The 19489-nt window shown below is 35.0% G+C and overlaps 2 protein-coding genes across 2 annotated transcripts; both read right to left on the bottom strand.

Moving 5' to 3' along the window:
• Positions 1-740: 740 nt before the first annotated feature.
• On the bottom strand, positions 741-1382 carry LOC131601511 (uncharacterized). Its single transcript, XM_058873349.1, has 2 exons — positions 1225-1382; positions 741-1148 (listed from the first exon to the last, which is right to left on the bottom strand). Exons 1-2 carry the CDS (start codon positions 1316-1318, stop codon positions 907-909), a joined length of 336 nt encoding a protein of 111 aa, XP_058729332.1. The 5' UTR covers positions 1319-1382; the 3' UTR covers positions 741-906.
• Positions 1383-10192: 8810 nt separating this feature from the next.
• LOC131601512 (uncharacterized) lies at positions 10193-10908 on the bottom strand. The gene is made up of 2 exons (XM_058873350.1): positions 10753-10908; positions 10193-10664 (listed from the first exon to the last, which is right to left on the bottom strand). The coding sequence occupies exons 1-2, from the start codon at positions 10835-10837 to the stop codon at positions 10429-10431; spliced, it is 321 nt and encodes a 106-aa protein (XP_058729333.1). The 5' UTR covers positions 10838-10908; the 3' UTR covers positions 10193-10428.
• Between the last annotated feature and the right edge of the window lie 8581 nt (positions 10909-19489).

The following is a 19489-nucleotide window of genomic DNA, read 5'->3' as shown; positions in this document are numbered from 1 at the left end:
ATTATGGATGAGATTGATTTAACAACAATCATGAAATCATTGTGCATAACATAGGCAACATGGATATAAGACAATAGTTTAGCGAAATGGACTGTGCACTGCATGAATATTAAACGCATACCAAAGAAGTGGTATTATTTCCTTAAGAGCATAAACATTGATGCCTCGTCACCATTCTTACACATATGCCAATGCCATTATGTCAGAAAATGATAGATATTTGGTTGATTGTATTATTGATTAGTTTGTAAGCATTCATTTGCCCAACAACGTTCCTACACTTGAATTGGGGTAAAAATATATAATATAAAATTTGGGATATATTATATTGTTTAATAGGACACATTTTAGAGTTTTTGATAGCTTGTATGGATATTTATAAAATATAAATATGTTGTTTAAGTTATTGAGAAATGTAAAATAATATAAAATATTTAGTGGAATCCATTTAAAGAATCTAAATGGATTCTTTGGATGTGTATGCTCTAAGCAATCATTGTTTCTTACTTCATCCAAAGAAATTATCAACAAGATAAAATTGGTGTTGTTTCGCTTATTAACACATATTATATGTAAGATTGAACTTATAAGTATTGATAATGTATATTTATTTCACGCAGTCAATCATAATTTTGTATCATTAAAATTTGACTTTAATTATATATACCTTAAAAATCACAGAAATACGATTTGTGATCGATAGACAATTTAAAAGTTTTTATACTAATACAAAAACAAAATGCAAAATATTCTCCCACAAACTTATTTATTTTGTAATATAAATACAAAATATTCCCCCATAAGATATATTTTTAGATCCGTCACTACACATGCCTCTATTTGCAATACCTAAACCATATTCTCAATCCTCAAATTTCTCCAACATTCTTAATTTTTTTTTTAAATTTAAATTTTCTCATCTTCCTCTTCCATCGGTTCACTTCCTTTGTCTTTTCCACTTTCGTTTTGTTCACCTATACTTTTTGCACCTCCTTCAGAGACCGATCCACTTGAGCCTTGTCCACCTAACTTTCCTCCTCCAACCCCCTTAACTGGTGCTCCACGGCTTCTCCAATTGGTCCAACTCTTAGTCCAGACTACCCGTTCACGTATCCCAATATTTGTTTTGGTTTCTTCTATTGCACCAACTACAAATCAACAAACAATTTTTTATTAAAAATAACAAAAGAATAAAGATATTTTGCATTCAAGTAATATATATACACTGTTTTTCATCTTTGAATGGTTCAACTCCCATAACAAAATTGATAATTAATGCACATAGAATGAACATCAAGATAAAAGTCTTAGTTTTCATCCTTGATCAATTAAGAATATATTATAGTGAAATATAAATACGAAATGCAATTATTTATAGTGAGCATCAATATAATAACATTTGATTAATAAAAAAGATTATATATATATATATATATATGTGACTTATTGTGAGGATAATAAGTCATCAACACCATTATATTGTGCCATTGAAGAGTTAAACTGAAACATATTTATCAAAAGAGGTAAATAGGTTTTTCACTCAATGAAATGTGTAACTCTAGATTATACTATGGAGCTAACAAGTTAAAAACCTATATTGTGATGACCTTAAAATATACCATTTTAGTTAACATTATTTGATATTTGGTTGAGTTATTTTTGTCTTGCAATATTATTAATTTAAATATTTAAACTCTAACTTTTTGTGTTTATGTGAGAGATCTAACACCATATAATAGAATAACATCACCAATTAAAATGTAATATTGAACTTCATAATATAGGGTTATGTACTATTATATAAATAATGAATAGTTGATTCACTAAAAATTATCGTTTTGATATCTCAAGAGAAATTAGCTATGCTATACCATATCCTACCTAAAAACATAACCAAAAATGAATTAGACAAACTAATTGTTGTGAAAAACGATACCAATAACAAAGTATAATAGGGAATTAGGGAAGAGAATAAGAACACAAGAATTGGTTATAACTGCTATTCTTTTACTTTCTCTTAAAACAAGATTACAAGTTTACAAGAATAACAAATAACCTCTCTCACCCTAAATTAGGATTTGCAGCTTAGCAATGATGAGAGACTAGTATGCTATTTATAATAAAACCTAACATACTAACTAATGGGCTTTTGCCACAAGGCCCATTACACAAGCCAACTTAATAAACAAGCTAACTTAACAAATTAGGGTTTAAACACTAAAACCTAATTTAACATGCTAATAACCCTAGCATCTTCGACACAAGCATGTGAACAATCTTCGACTTCATGCTTAATCCTGTCGAACCAAGAAGCTACCCTTCGGCCATACTAGAGTTCGATCCAATATCTCACAAATCTCCACCTTGGATCTAACTCTACAACATCAAGGGAACACACTAGCTTTCTTCATGCAGCTTTATCAACTGCATACAGTGGAAAAACTTGCAACTCGGCAATGTCTTGGTGATCATATCAGCAGCATTGTCTTCAGTCGAAACCTTCAGCACTTGGACTTCTCCACGCTCGATTACTCCTCTGACGAAATGCAGCCTCACATCAATGTGCTTAGTTCGCTCATGATAGGCTGAATTCTTCGACAGGTGTATTGCACTCTGACTATCACATTTAACAGTGATACTTCGACCTTGAAGTTTCAGCTCCTTTGCAAAACCTTCAAGCCACAATGCTTCTTTCACAGCTTCAGTGAGAGCAATATATTCCGCTTCAGTGGTTGATAGAGCAACAACCTTCTGAAGAGTTGCTTTCCAACTAATTGCTGTGCCAAACATAGTGAAAACATATCCAGAAATAGACTTTCTAGAATCCATACAACCTGCATAATCAGAGTCGACATATCCTTCTATTACTGCTTTACTATCTTCACCCAAGGCTCCACCATAAATTAGGACTCTATTCAGAGACCCATTTATGTACCTTAAAATCCACTTCAATGCTTGCCAGTGAGCCTTTCCAGGATTCGCCATGTACCTGCTTACAAGACTGACTGCGTAAGCTATGTCGGGTCTAGTACAGACCATAGCATACATCAAAGAACCAACTATATTAGCATATGGGATGCTATTCATATAGGCTATTTCGACATCAGTACTGGGACACTGATCAACACTCATCTTGAATTGAGGGTTTGTTGGAGTCACAACTGGCTTCGAATTCGACATACCAAACTTTTCAAGAATCTTCCGTAGATATGCCTCTTGAGATAGACATAACTTCGACTTCTTTCTATCTCTTCGAATGTCAATTCCAAGAATCCTGGAAGCAGCTGCCAGATCCTTCATATCGAACTCCTTATTGAGTTCAGCCTTCACCCTCATCACATCTTCAACATTGTTGCTTGCTATGAGAATATCATCCACATAAAGTAACAAAATAACAAATGAATTACCAGGTCGAAATCTGAAGTAAACGCAATGGTCGAACTGACTTCTAATGAAACTTATGCGTGCCATGAACTTGTCGAATCTCCTATTCCACTGTCGAGGAGATTGTTTCAGCCCATACAAAGATCTCTTTAACTTGCACACATAATCTTCCTTCCCCTTTTCGACATACCCTTCAGGTTGCCTCATCAGGATCGTTTCATCTAGATCACCATACAAGAACGCAGTCTTCACATCCATCTGTTCCAGTTCAAGATCGAACTGTGCCACCATGGCAAGCAACATTCGAATGGACCTATGCTTCACAACAGGAGAAAACACATCATTGAAGTCGACACCTTCTTTCTGAGTGAAACCCCTTGCAACTAACCTTGCCTTGTATCTTTTCGACGTCACTCCTTCAATTCCTTCCTTAACTTTGAAAATCCATTTACAGCTGACTAACATTTCCCCAACAGGTTTCTTGATCAGTTCCCAAGTATGATTATCATGAAGAGATTTCATCTCATCATCCATGGCCTTCAGCCATTCAGTCTTATTTCGACTCCTCATAACTTCCTTATAGTCTCTAGGTTCTTCGTCTAGAACCTCACTTGCAGAGATTAAGGCATAAGCTATAAGATCTGCATATCCAAGTCTTTGAGGTGGCTTGATGACTCTTCTCGACCTATCTCTCGACAATAGGTAGTCATCGTCAGTTTCCTCAACTTCAGCATCTTCTGCTTCTTCTTCGACTTCATCTGGGATATGCAATTCAGCATCAACATGCTCCACCTCAACAGGAATCTCTACCTGTTCCAGCTCTTCGTCAGATGTTTCTGTACTTAGACCAACATCATCAGTTTTCTTAAAAGCCATTTTAGCTTCATTAAAAACTACATCTCGACTGGTGATACACCTCCTGTGACCTGGCTCTAGGCACCATAGCCTATAAGCTTTGACTCCTTCAGGGTATCCCATGAACATGCATTTCAGAGCTCTAGGTTCGACCTTGTCTTGCCTAATGTGAGCATAGGCTACGCAGCCAAATACTCTCAGTTTGTCGAGATCTGGTGGATGTCCCGACCAAACTTCTTCAGGTGTCTTCATATCTAACGCTGTCGAAGGACATCTGTTTATCAGATATGTTGCTGTCGAAACAGCCTCAGCCCAGAACACCTTTGTTAACCCCGCACTAGTCAACATGCATCTGACTCTCTCCAAAATAGTTCGATTAAACCTTTCAGCCAAACCATTTTGCTGTGGAGTACCTGCAGTAGTTCTATGCCTTGCAATACCAGAGGCAGCACAAAAACTGTCGAATGCCTCATTGCAAAATTCAAGGCCATTGTCGGTTCTCAACCTCTTGACCTTTCTGCCAGTCTGATTTTCAACCAGAGTCTTCCAACTTTTGAAATTCTCAAAAGTTTCATCCTTAGTCTTCTGGATGAATACCCATAATTTTCTGGAATAATCATCTACTATGGATAGAAAATACCTTGCTCCTGAATGTGATGGACACCTTGCAGGCCCCCAAAGATCAGCATGGATGTAATCAAGGGATCCATATGTTCTTTGTTTGCCTTTGTTGAACTTCACTCTGCAAGATTTTCCAAGTACACAGGGTTCACAAAACTTCAGCTTTTCGATTTTGTCTCCACCAAGCAGATTTTGTTTCCCTAATTCGACCAGACCCCTTTCAATGACATTGCCCAATCTCATGTGCCAGATTTCTGTCTTCGACAAAGGTTTCGCGGATACAACATTTGTCGAACCACTTACAACTTCAGCCTCAAGGGTATACAAGCCTTGTTTCTTCACGCCTCTCAAAACTTCCTTCGACCCCTTCATGACTCTTAGGATGTTTTTCTCTCCTTGGAAAACATATCCTTTCTTGTCGAATTCACCAAGAGAAAGCAAATTTCTCTTCAAATCAGGAACATACCTGACTTCAGTCAACAACCTTATTGACTCATCATGGAGCTTGAATCTCACAGATCCAACACCTGCAATCTTGCAAGCCTTGTTGTTTCCCAGCAATATTGATCCACCATCTTGATCACATAATTCCTCGAACAAGTCTTTGTTTGGAGTCATGTGCCAAGTGCAACCTGAATCCATAATCCACTCCTTCTTAGAGTCACTGCTTGAAACCACAAGAACATCAGATGATTCGAAATCATCTTGAACAATGGCAGCGTTGCCATTATCCTTACCTCCATGATATTTCAAGCGTTCAGGGCACACCTTTCTTGTGTGACCCTCCTTCTTACAATGGTAGCATCGAATGCCAGATGCTTCGCCACTGTAAGTCTTCGACTGGCTTTTGCCTTTCTTCTTGTCGAACTTACCATCCTTTCGTAAGAGTTTTCCTTTAACGGCCAAACCTTCACCAACAGTCGAAGGTTTATGCTCCTTTCGTTCATTCAAGTCCTTAGAGTACAAGGCTGATTGAACTTCTTCAAACGTCAGGGACTCCCTTCCATACAAGAGAGTTTCTTTGAAGTGAGCATGTGATCGAGGCAAAGAACACAATAGTAACAGCGCTTGATCTTCATCATCGATTTTCACATCAATATTTTCAAGATCAAGAATCATCTTGTTGAACATATCCAACTGCTCAGCCAATACTTTGTCTTCAATCATCTTGAATGAATACAAAGCTTGCTTCAGGTAGAGTCGATTTACCAGCGATTTGGTCATGTACAAACTTTCAAGTTTCACCCATAACCCTGATGCCGTCGTCTCCTTTGATACCTGCCTGAGAACCTTATCACCAAGGCTCAACAAAATTGCGCTGTGTGCCTTCTCAATCATAGTCGTCTTCTCCGCTGCCGTTAATGCAGCATTCATGGCTGCCTCTCCCTTCAACGCTTCCAAACAACCCTGCTGAACCAGTAGGGCTTTCATCTTCAAGCGCCACAGACCGAAATCATTCACTCCGGTGAACTTTTCAATCTCATACTTTGTTGACGGCATCTTCTCCACGCTCACCGCACCAATTTGTTGTGAAAAACGATACCAATAACAAAGTATAATAGGGAATTAGGGAAGAGAATAAGAACACAAGAATTGGTTATAACTGCTATTCTTTTACTTTCTCTTAAAACAAGATTACAAGTTTACAAGAATAACAAATAACCTCTCTCACCCTAAATTAGGATTTGCAGCTTAGCAATGATGAGAGACTAGTATGCTATTTATAATAAAACCTAACATACTAACTAATGGGCTTTTGCCACAAGGCCCATTACACAAGCCAACTTAATAAACAAGCTAACTTAACAAATTAGGGTTTAAACACTAAAACCTAATTTAACATGCTAATAACCCTAGCATCTTCGACACAAGCATGTGAACAATCTTCGACTTCATGCTTAATCCTGTCGAACCAAGAAGCTACCCTTCGGCCATACTAGAGTTCGATCCAATATCTCACACTAATGTATGAAAAATATATTATAGTCTTACTTTAGAAGCACAGAAAGAAGTGTGAATATAACTAAGGGGTGTTTGTGGTGCGGTTTAGGCAGTTTTGATGTAAAAAATATCCGAATCGCTAGAGAAAAAGGTATGTCGTTCGGTTGGATTTTAGAAATAAAACCAAACCAAACCAAACCAACCTAATGTGGTTGGGTTGGTTCAGTTGGTTCGGTCTTTTTTACAAAAATTTATTGAGTCATACATATACACATATAGATGACAACATAACCTTGTATTTAGTCATTTCGCATTATCAAATAACAACAAAATTCATCATATTTGGATAACAACTTTCCATTTAATATACAAAAATTACATTACATAAAAGTGGAATAAAAAACATAAAATAACAGCATAAAACAATATCAAAAACATTATAATGAAATAAGGAAAAAAGAGGAGATGAAAGACTAGAGAAGATTAAAAAGAAAGAGCAAAAGAGAGGAGAGATTAGATAAGATGAGGAACATTAAAAACGTGTTTGGGAGAGAGAACAATAGAATAAAAATAATAAGATGAAAAAGAAAGAACTTAAGAGATGAAAGACTAGAAAAGAAGGTGATATGTACTTGGAAAATAAGATGAGAAGAAGGCACATTACCGTTAGGAGAGATTTGAGAAGACTTAAATTGAAACGTTAAGTGTGAGGAAGAGAAAATCATTTTGTAATGGTAAGGTTAAGGCATAATATGTTTGAGTTTGGGTTGGATATAGGTTAAGTGAAGTTTGGGGGTTGTAATGTAATGAAGTTTGGTTTGGTTTGTAAAATACAAACCACAAACCAAACCGAACCGCGCAGTTTGTTAAAAAATGGTCAAAACACATCCGAACCAAATGCGATTTTTGCGGTTTCTATTTGGTTTGGTTTGACTTTTTGGTTTTCTATTGGGCCGATTTGGTTTTGAACACCCCTATAATATAATGTATCAAGTATAAATAAGAGGGAAAAATTGGCCTTTCAAGAGATTATGTAAAACTTATAGAAGTATCATATTGTAACTTCTCATTTTGTAAACCATGAAGAAATTAAGGCGGGAGGAAAAAATACACTTGTCAAAGAAAAAGAAAGAAAACAAAAGACTTGAATCATATTAAATGTGTTAAAGACGAATAATGAAAAATTTTGGTTCAGAAAAAAATATAAAGAATATATGAAATAAATCTTTCCTAATTTTAATTGATAAAGGATACGAGATTTTAACAGACTCTAACCGAAGATATATTTGAAATGATGATCGAAACCAAGGCCGACCCAACCTATTTTTAAATTTAAGGTATAATTTAATTGAAAATACTTTTAAAAATAACATTTAACAAAAAATTAAACTATTTTATATATATATATATATATATATATATATATATATATATATATATATATATATATAAATATTTCCATTAATGTATTTATTTAAAATCAAAAGTGTATTAAAATTATACCTAATAAATTTGAAATTCTCATGCTCTTAGGGAAAAAGTCTTTAACTGCTATGCTAACCTAATTTTTATTCTAAATGATGAAATATTTGTTAATTATATATCTTTAAAAGTCTGATTTTTTAGAATTTAAGCCCTATTTTAAAGGGCCAAAAGCAGAGGCCTAAAGCCCCTAGCTCAGCCGCTTTGGGCTTGGGTCGTCCTGATCGAAATTGTAACTACTATTGTTGGATTAAAAAAAAGAGTAATAAGAGTGTGGTTGGACCATAGAACCTACATAGTGAAGTGGGAAAAATCTTAGAGGTAGAGGCGTTTAGTGACATTCCAAACTTTAAAAAAAATTATGTGGTCAAAGCAAATTCCAAATGAATGGAGAAGAAACAAATTTAAATTATAAGAAAAACAAAAGCATGTAATATTGTGCAAATTATAAGGGGATTAAATTAAGAGTCATACCATGAAGCTATGAGAAAGAGTGATTAAACAAAGACTAATAAAAGAGACTCAAATTATTGATAATCGGTTTGGTTTTATGCTTGAGTGCTTGAATAAGGAATGAATGTATCTACTATAACATGCGATGATATCAAATGAATCAACAAGAGATGCACATAGTTTTTAGGCAAAATACTGATTTTGGTCTCTTAATTATACCCCTTGGTTCAGATTGGTCTCTTAATTTTTTTCGTGTCACTTTGGTCCCTTAACTTTCAAAATGTTTCATTTTTTAGTCCTTTTTGCCTATTAGCGACAGAAAAACTTTGAAAAACGGTCGCTAATTAGACAAAAATGACAAAAATGAAATGTTTTGAAACTTAAGGGACCAATATGACATGGAAAAAATTAAGGGTCCAATCTGAACCCAATGATATAGTTATAGAACTAAAATAGATATTTTGCCTAGTTTTTATTGATTTGGAGTTGTCATGTATGATAGAGTGTCTAGAGTGATTTTGTGAAAATTTCTATAGAGGAAATGTGTTTAGATTACCTATATTTAAGCTATCTAGGATATGTAAGGAGGCCTGAACAAGTTTGAGGACTCATGGTGGAGATACGTACAACGTTATAAGAATAGAATTGCACCAAGGTTGAACCCTAAAATTTTACCATATAACATTAGTGTTGGATGTGCTTATGTCGCACATCCAAGAGCTAGCACCAAAATGTATACTTTTTGCTGATGATATAGTCTTAATTGAATTAAAGGTTGTAGACATGGAGATGAGACTTAGAATTGTATGCCTTTCGCCTAAGTAAGAGGAAGGCAAAGTATATGGAATGTAATTAATTGGATTAATGCTAAGAAGCATGAAAAATTATGGCTTTCTCAACACAATAACATTGGAAAGGTATTAGAGATGTTTAACAAGAGAAAATTAAAACCCCGTGAGTACTCCACTTGCTACTCGTTTAAAATTGAGTAAAGAAGAATGTGTGCTTATGTTTTGAGAGTGGTGAACCTATGTTAGATGGCTACACAAATGTAAAGATGAATTGTAACATTGATTTTAAAAATTCTACTTTGGATACATAATGACTTTTGCAGGGGGAGTAATGCTTTGAAAGTACAGGCTATAGAAATGTATTATTTTTATCTACTAATGAAATTGATTAAAACGTCTAAGGAAATTTTGTGGATGGATAAATTCCTACAAGAGTTTACTTTTTACAAGAAAAGTTTATATTGTTCTTTGAAACTCAAAACACAATTCATCTTGATAAAAAATATGTAATTTTATTATATGTCAAAGCACATCGAGGTAAAGTATCAGTGAATATAAGACGTGTTAGAGACAAAGGCATTTTCACTTGAAAAAAAATCTATATTTGTGATTTTTTTATACTATGGGTTATGTTTTTGTTTACTATTTATATAATTTTATAGAAGTGAGAAAATATGTTTTTATGATTAATTGATAACATAAAAAAATTATACTACTAATAATAAATTGAAATTGATCTCTTATTTATATATTCTTATAACTTAATTCTTTTATTTTGTAATACAAAAGCAAAATATCCCCTTCCCCTTCGTCCGCAAACTCTAAATTTGTCCATGTCCACATCATGCTTCTTTAATACTTATGTGACTTTATTAAACATCAAATATCTTCACCAAAGTTTTTAATTTTTTCCTCTTCGTGCAGGTTCACTTCCTTTGTCTTTCCCACCTCCATTTTGTTCACCCACACCTTGTGCACCTCCTCCCGGGATCGATCCACCTGAGCTTGGTCCACCTTTTTTCCCTCCTCCTACATCCTTTCCATATCCCCCACGTTGTATTTTGTTGGTCCAACCACCAGTATAGACTGCTCGTTCACGTATCCCAATTTTTGGTTTGAATTCCTTAGTTGCACCAACTGTTAATCAACAAATAATTTTAATTAATTAAATATAATAAAAGAAGAAAGGTATCTTACATTCAATTAATATATATAAATTGTTTACTATCTTTGGATGACTCAATTTGCGCACAAGAGTTAATAATTAATGCACAAAGAAAGAACACGAAGATGAAAATTTTGGTTTTCATCCTTGATTGATTAAGAGTATATTGTAATGAAATATGAATACAATATGCAATTATTTATACTGTAATAATAGATCTTGATTAAATAATATATATTATACAGTAAAAAATATAATGCATATTATTTGGCTTATTATGAGGATAACACCTATTAAGCCATTGAAGGGTTAAACTAGAAGATATTTATCAAATAAGGTAAGAAGGTTTTTTTACACAATGAAAACTAACAAATGATTGATATGTTTGATAATTTATTTAATCATGAACGTTGTTCTAGCTATTTATACAATATAATAGTCATTATAAAACAACTAAGATTAATGTTAAATTTTCGAGTAACATTTAAACTTTAAGGAGTTTATAATCTTATGTTAATAAACATGTTAATCTACAAGTAATAGTTCTCTTTTTTTATGTATAATTAGGAGTTAAATTAAACTCTAATAAATTGTGTAACTCACGATTATACTAGGTAGCTAACGTGTTACAAGGTTATATTGGTTTAATCTTAAAATATAGGGTTAAATGACTTTTGCCCCCCTGCCATATAGGTGTGTTTTGGTTTACCACTCATTTAAAAAAAAAATTTGGCGCAGACCTTAAAAAAATTCTATCATTTTTTTGGTCAAGATTCTTAGAATCTTGCCTACGTGGCGTGCTGACTGTGTATTTGCTGCACACGTGGCATTTTTTTAATTTTTTATTTTTTAAATTTCTACGTGGAATTTCGTTTTTTTTAATTTTCTTTTTGAATTTTTAAATATTTTTTTTTAAGTTGGCACTTATAGGTTAGAATAGGAGACTCCCACCAAGTGAGCTACATGTTTTGGCTTAATTTTTTTTAAATTTTTTTTTAAAATTTGGTACTTGTAGGTTAAAATGGAATACTCCCACCAAGTGAGCTATATTAATAGTTAGTTACAATATAATTATACAATATATATTATACATAGTTATAATTAGTTACATAGTTACAATATAGTTGGTTACAATATATATACTATACATATTTACATATAACTAGTTACAATATAATTATTTAAATAAGTTTATGATAAAAAATTAATTTAATAACATTAATATATAATTAAAAAAATAACGTTAATATATTAATTGCATTTTTATATAATTAAAAAAATATCATGAAAAAATTTATTAATTATAAGTATTACTTGATATTCAAATAAATTTATAAAATAAATAATTTATGAAGTAGCAGTAAACAAAAAAGTATATTATAAAACAACAGTAAAAAATAAATAATTTATGAAATAAAGTATATGTAAAAATAGCAGCAAACAATTAATATAGTAAACAAATAAAATACTATAAGATAGTTTATGAAATATAGAATACATTATACAATTTATACTTTCAGTTCAAATAATAAACAACAAAAATTGTTTGTTTTAGTGGTAGCGCTTCTCCTCTTTAATGTAGAGGAATGGGTTCAAGTCCCATTATTTACAAAATTTTATAATTTTAATTGAAAATAAATAGTGTGATATAATATAAATAATTAAAATTTTGATGACTAACTTTTATCCGTTTGCGCACATTAAATAAAGGGATTTTTGAGTTTGATATTCACTTTATTGAAAAATGATATTCTTAAATATAGAGATTTTTGAGTTTTTTCTTTATCATTTTGTATAAAACTATTGTTAAATAAGTAGATTAAATTATCATTTCACTTGGAGATAAACTTGTAAAATTATATTTTAAACAAAATTTTTTATTCTAGTTATTCTAGAAGATTATGTTAGGAAATAGTTACTGCATGTTTGATTTCAATTCTAAATGGGATAAAAGCATTTTTACAAAAAAAATTTCAAAAAACGAAATTCCACGTGAAAATAAAAAATGCCATGTGTGCAACAAATACACAGTCAACACGCCACGTAGGCAAGATTCTAAGAATCTTGGCCAAAAAAATGGAACAGGGGCTTTAATGATGGAATTTTTTTTAAGGTTTGCGTCAATTTTTCTTTTAAGGGGGTAAACCAAAACACGCCAATATGGCAGGGGACAAAAGTCATTTAACCCAAAAATGTAATGTACTACAAGTACAAATAAACAATTGAACTGCGACAGTTAAAATTGTTGGAAAATAACAAATAAAAAAATATCACGCACACAAAAGTATGTCCACAAAAGAAAAAAGAAGCAAAAATTCAAAAAATAAAACTCACAAATTCATTATTCAACTTCTAATTTTTACAATTATATAAAATTATAAACTCTCTCATATAATTACAATTTTTAAGGAGATAATTGCAAACCCTCCAAATTGCAATTTTTAAATTTTTAAGGAGAAAATTGCAAACCTATCTCAATTGCAATTTTTGAACGCAAAAATTGCGAACCCTCTCTCAACTTTAATTTTTAGATGAAAAAACTGCAAATTCTCTCTCAACTACAATTTTTTAAAAGAAAAATTTTAAATCGTTTCAACAAACTATTTTTTAACGGAAAAATAAAAAACTCTCAAAAACTATTTTTGAACGAAAAATTGAAAACCCTTTTTAGGAACATAACTATCCAAATCCCCTATACACCCAAAAAATTATATTTTGTTGTGGTGTTAAAAACTCAAACTAATCATCTCTATTTATATTAATATTCAAATTCTATTTTCTCCATACTACTCGATGTGGGATTTGAATGAATATATTATTTAACTCAACAAAAATTTGAATATCATAGTTGTTTCAGTGCCATAGTTCTTAAAAAAACTATGATTTCTCAAAACAGAGAAAATTTGACTCCTGCAAAATATGAAATGATGATTTTCTAGGAAGTGTCGTACTCACCACCATTATATACTTTGCTTAAGATGACAATTTTGTTTTTCCGTATATAATGGTAGTTTCAACGCCACAATTGTCACTATTTTACTTTTAAAAATAGCAAATAGTAGTCATTATATTATGCTATAAATCATGTTGTTGTGAAATTACTAAGCTATTAATTCACAACTAAATTTCTATTTGAATATCAACTATCATATTTTGAATTTCTTTGTTAATTCATTTCCAATTGCATTTGAAATGCTACCTATCATGTTTGCAGATTCTATTTTAATATCCAATTTCCTGTAACTTTAACATGCTCATTGTATACAATCCAATTTTCAATTGTGCAAGTATATAGTTCTCATTGTTATAAATAGGGGTGGACATCGGTTCTGGCCCAAAACCCCCAATTCGGCCCAACCCTCGGATGAAATATATAGGCCCAATTTCGATCCTATTAAAAATCGATTTTTTTGTTGAAACGGTTCAGGTAATTGGAGCGGTTTAGTTTGGACCCATTTGCTGTTGGGCCAATAAAATCTAACCCAAATAATACATCCAATAACTTTCGAGAATTTCTTTATAGACCCCCCTACTTTCTTGGTCACCCGCGGTGAAAAACCAAAAATACCCCTACTTCGAAAATGCATTTCCGAAGTAATTTTTTTTTCAAATCTTTTTTAGAATTCGGAAATGCACTTCCGAAAATATTAAAAAGGGGTGTTTTCAGAGATGCATTTCCGAAAACACCCATTTTTAGGATTTCGGAAGTACACTTCCGAAAAAATGTTGAACCCTTCTTCCCAGAATAACACCCATACCAATTCGCTGTGTTCAACACCCCGAATTGTCTAGTACCTCAATTCACTGCGCATCTTCTCTATATCATTCCTAAACTTCTTAGTTTCATGTTGCAACAGAGAAAAATGGTGCCCCTGTATTAGAATTATATACTCTACCCGATTTTAGCTAAGCTTGTATGTGTATAATTCATTTATTTCTAGCACATGTGTTTTACCAGCTGGCATTCGGTTACTGGTTGTTAGCTTACGTAACCGTCTTCCTAGCCATTGTATATTAACCATGTGGTGTGAACATTATGACTCAACGAATGAAATCACAAATCAAGAAGCTTAGCTTATCTTCTCGTTTTCAGCTTTTCTTCTTCTTCTTCTTCACCATTTCACTGGTTCTGCACTTCATTGAGTGAAGTATGAACAACTTGTTCAGTTTAAACATGGTATCAGTCGCGGTTTCGATCGCCATCACTTCCCTCAACCCCAGTCTGTGATTCTCGTTCGTTCCTTCCTGCACCTCACACCTCTCCTCTAACCCTTGCTTCACTCCCCTGTTCTTTAGCGTCCCATGGCACCCGAGATTCATGAATCGGAGACCGAGTCTCATGGAAACTCGATGCTGCTAGGTGCAACAAAATCCAACAACTCGTTTGGTCCCAAACTCTCCATCAAACTTTAGGAGAACAACTACTTGCTATGGAATCAACAGGTAGAAGGAGTGATTCTTGCACAAAAGATGCACAAGCTCGTTGTCAATCCTCAGATCCCTCAGAAGTTCAAGACTGCACAAGATCGCATCACCGGCGTGGTTTCTGATGAATACGAGACGTGGATCGCGCAAGATCAAGCCGTGTTCATCTGGCTTCTCTCTACAATCTCTGAATCTGTGCTACCACGAGTTCTTGCGTGTAAACATGTGTTTGAAGTCTGGGACAAGATCCATCAATTCTTCAATGCGCAAATGAAAGCCAGGGTGAGACAATTGCGTGTGGAACTCAAAGCCATAGCCAACTCGTTATTAGCCGTGGGAGACTCCATCACTGAACAAGATCAGATTGATGTTATTCTTGAGGGTCTTCCTGAAGAGTTCAACCCGTTCGTGATGCAAATGTATGGATGCCCTATCCCACCTACTCTGTGTGATGTTGAAGCACTTCTTTATGTGCAGGAAGCCCAATTAGATAAGTTCCGCCAAGAACTTGCAACGTCCACAATTGCAACAAACGTAGCTCACACCAACCATGAAGATTCCAGCTCCAGAGGAGCATACTCAGGTGGCCGTGGACGTGGAAACGAATACACTCGGGGCCGTGGGCGTGGCCGTGGAAGATCCACACCTGCTAATCGACCCACATGTCATCTCTGCGGCAAGTATGGACATGCTGTGTCAACTTGCTGGCATCGCTTTGATGAGAACTATATGCCCCCGGAGAACAACAGGACTCAGTCCAACTCCAAGCAATCTCAAGACAACAACACTGATGCTGCTAAGAGTTCTCCAGCTATGGCAATGATGGCAACCACACAAGCTTACTCTCTTCCCTCAGAATTGGAGTCACATGCCTGGTTCGTCGACTCAGGTGCCTCACATCATCTAACACCTTATGCACACATTTTACACACAAAACATAAATATGCAGGGTCTCATAAAGTTTGTGTTGGCAATGGCCAAAATCTGAGCATTCAATCTACAGGGTCTATCCAATTTACCACTCATACAAATCCTGATCTCAATTTGGTGCTCACAAATGTGTTACATGTTCCCTCCATTACCAAAAATTTATTGTCTGTCTCCAAGTTTACTAGTGATAACAAAGTCATATTTCAATTCCTTCCTAACAAATGCTATATTATTTCTCAGGCTTCTAAACAAGTGATTGTTGAAGGAGTTCTGGTTGAGTGTGGTCTTTACTGCTTCCCTCAACTGTCAGTGGAGCCTCTCAATTCTCACCAAGTCAGTTCTAGGCCTGAGCAACCTAATTGTGTTCATAGCTTTATTGTATCTGATAGTTCCATTTCTAGGTCAGTCAATACTGATAAACATACTTGTAATACCAACACACTATGGTATCATAGACTAGGCCACACAAATTTAAAATCTGTTGCTCATATACTGAAATCTTGTAATATCCCTGTTGTGAATAATAGTAGTGTTCAATTCTGCAACTCTTGCAATCTAGGCAAAGCTCATAGATTGTATGCTCCCCTTACTACTACTGTTTATAAACACCCCTTTGATGTTGTCTACACTGATCTTTGGGGGCCCTCCCCTAGCCCATCTAGTTCTGGTTTTAGCTACTATATAGCATTTGTTGATGGTCATTCCAAGTACACATGGCTGTACTTTCTCAAACAAAAGTCAGAAGCATTATCTGCCTTTAGGTTATTCCTTAAATTTGTTCAAACACAATTTAACACAACAATCAAAGCAGTTCAGTCTGACTTTGGTGGGGAATTTCGCCCCTTTACAAAGTATCTTGCAGACCTTGGTATTTCTCTCAGGCTCACATGTCCACACACATCACATCAGAATGGCACAGTTGAAAGGAAACACAGACAAATAGTTGAAATGGGACTCACCCTGTTAGCCCATGCTTCTCTACCTATATAATACTGGGATCATAGCTTCTCCACAGCCACCTACCTGATAAACAGGTTACCTACAGTTGCACTATCCAAATCCAGTTCTCCCTTTCATGCCATATATGCTAAACAACCCGACTATAAGTCATTAAGAGTATTTGGGTGCTCTTGCTTTCCCTTACTCAGGCCCTTCAACAAAAACAAACTACAAATGAGAAGCCAGGAGTGCATATATCTTGGGGTCTCCCCACAACACAAAGGTTTCAAATGCCTCAGTAAAGATGGTAGGATCTATGTCTCTAAGGATGTTAAATTCAATGAACATCACTTTCCCTATCCATCCCTATTCTCTAAACAACAAAGCTCTGTTAGTGTGTCAAACAACAACACTATTACATTACCCTCTGTTGCTGCACCTTGTGTGTCTACCCCTTTACATGTGTCACCCTCACAAAAAATCCCTCATCCATCCCTGGAGGACCCCACATTGGCTAATTCTGTACCAGACACAGACATACCCAGTCTCTCACTCTCTCCTGGTCATGAACCAAACTCTTATGGACCCACTAACCCTTCACAAGCTCAAATAACCAGTCATGTCTCTGACACCAGCCTACATTCCATTAATGACATGTCTAATATGTCTGGGGGTAACACATCCAACCATGAGTCACCTAATCTGAATTATCTTGAGGATAATGGCCAGCTTCCCACAGCAACTCCCACAGACAACACTGCTAATTATCCTGAGGATAATAGCACAAATGATAGTATGCCAATTACTAATTCACCTACAAAAAGCCTATCCTCAAACCAGATCCCTAATCATTTCAATCTCTCCAGTTCTTCCAACTCACCTTCAATACACTCAAACCACTCTCCTAAGAATCTTCTTGTTAATAGTCATCCCATGCTCACAAGAGTAAAGACAGGGAAATCCAAACCCAAGGCATTCATAGCCCATATAGAGTCTGAACCTACCACTGTGAAACAAGCCTTAGCTTCTCCATCCTGGTTACAAGCTATGAAGACTGAGTTTGATGCCTTACTAGCTAACAAAACCCGGACTCTCACCAATTTACCCTCTGACAGAAAAGCAGTAGGATGTAGGTGGGTTTTCAAACTTAAATACAACTCTGATGGTAGTCTGCTCAAACACAAAGCCAGGTTAGTGGCCAAAGGGTTTCACCAAGAACATGGCTTTGATTATACAGAAACTTTCTCCCCTGTTGTTAAACCAATCACCATCAGTGTCATTTTAACTCTGACTATTACCTACAAATGGGAAATTCATCAGATTGACATCAACAATGCTTTCCTTAATGGCTCTCTTCATGATGAAGTATACATGGTGCAACCTACTGGGTTTGAGAGCAAAGACAAGAATCTAGTATGTAAGCTACACAAAGCCATATATTGTTTTAAGCAGGCACCAAGAGCCTGGTATGAGAAACTTACTCAAGCTGTTATTCACTTTGGCTTCTGTTCATCCAAATGTGATCATTCTCTGTTCATCTACTGTGCTAAAAATGTTTCTATGTATGCTTTAGTCTATGTAGATGATATCTTGATCACTGGATCTAACTCTATTTTGATTGATGATCTGATTAACAAACTGCATCACACATTTGCTCTTAAGAAGCTTGGCAGACCCAGTTATTTCTTAGGCATTGAGGTCAAGTTCTATACCAATGGTTGCTTACATCTTACACAGTCCAAGTATATCAAGGATTTACTAGCTCGAGCTAATATGCCAGATGCCAATGGAGTTCCAACTCCAATGCTTAGTAATTGCAAACTCAGTAAGCATGGCTCAAATCTCTTGTCTGATGCTTCTCTATATAGATCTATTGTAGGAGCTCTACAATATGTCACTCTTACTAGGCCTGATATAGCCTTCAGTGTCAACAAGGCATGTCAATTCATGGCCTCACCTCTTGAGTCACACTGGTCTGCTGTGAAGAGACTCCTAAGGTATCTTAGTGGCACAAGTAGTTATGGACTCATGCTATCTCCTGCTGCCTCTGCCTCCAAGTTCTCTCTGCGTGTTTATAGTGACTCTGACTGGGCAAGTGATCCTGATGACAGGCGTTCCACCTCTGGCTCCTGCCTCTATTTTGGCCCGAATCTTGTGTCATGGAGCTCCAAAAAGCAGTCCTTAGTTGCACGTTCAAGCACAGAAGCAGAATATCGTGCTCTTGCTCACTCCACTGCAGAACTATTATGGCTGGAGTCACTGCTTTCAGAACTGCAAGTGTCATTCCACACTCCTACTCTTCTATGTGACAATCTGAGTGCTGTACTGCTCTCTCACAATCCAGTGTTGCATGCTCGAACGAAACATATTGAGCTTGACATTCATTTTGTCCGCGAGAGAGTTGTGGCTAAACAGCTTGCTATAGAACATGTACCAGCTACTGCTCAAATTGCAGACACTCTGACCAAATCACTTGGTACTGCAGCCTTCCAGGATCTTAGAA

Source organism: Vicia villosa, linkage group LG5 (assembly GCF_029867415.1).
Source record: "Vicia villosa cultivar HV-30 ecotype Madison, WI linkage group LG5, Vvil1.0, whole genome shotgun sequence".
Lineage (NCBI taxonomy): Eukaryota > Viridiplantae > Streptophyta > Magnoliopsida > Fabales > Fabaceae > Vicia > Vicia villosa.
Note: the sequence above shows the minus strand (reverse complement) of the source record. Positions and strands in the feature narration are given on the sequence as shown.

Bases quoted from the DNA above. Each gene is read 5' to 3' on its own strand.
- LOC131601512 (XM_058873350.1), bottom strand. From the start codon at position 10,837: ATGAAAACCAAAATTTTCATCTTCGTGTTCTTTCTTTGTGCATTAATT. The intron at 10,665-10,752 runs GTAAACAATTTA...GTTGATTAACAG, and splicing joins AATTGAGTCATCCAAAGATA to TTGGTGCAACTAAGGAATTC.
- LOC131601511 (XM_058873349.1), bottom strand. From the start codon at position 1,318: ATGAAAACTAAGACTTTTATCTTGATGTTCATTCTATGTGCATTAATT. The intron at 1,149-1,224 runs GTATATATATTA...GTTGATTTGTAG, and splicing joins ATTCAAAGATGAAAAACAGT to TTGGTGCAATAGAAGAAACC.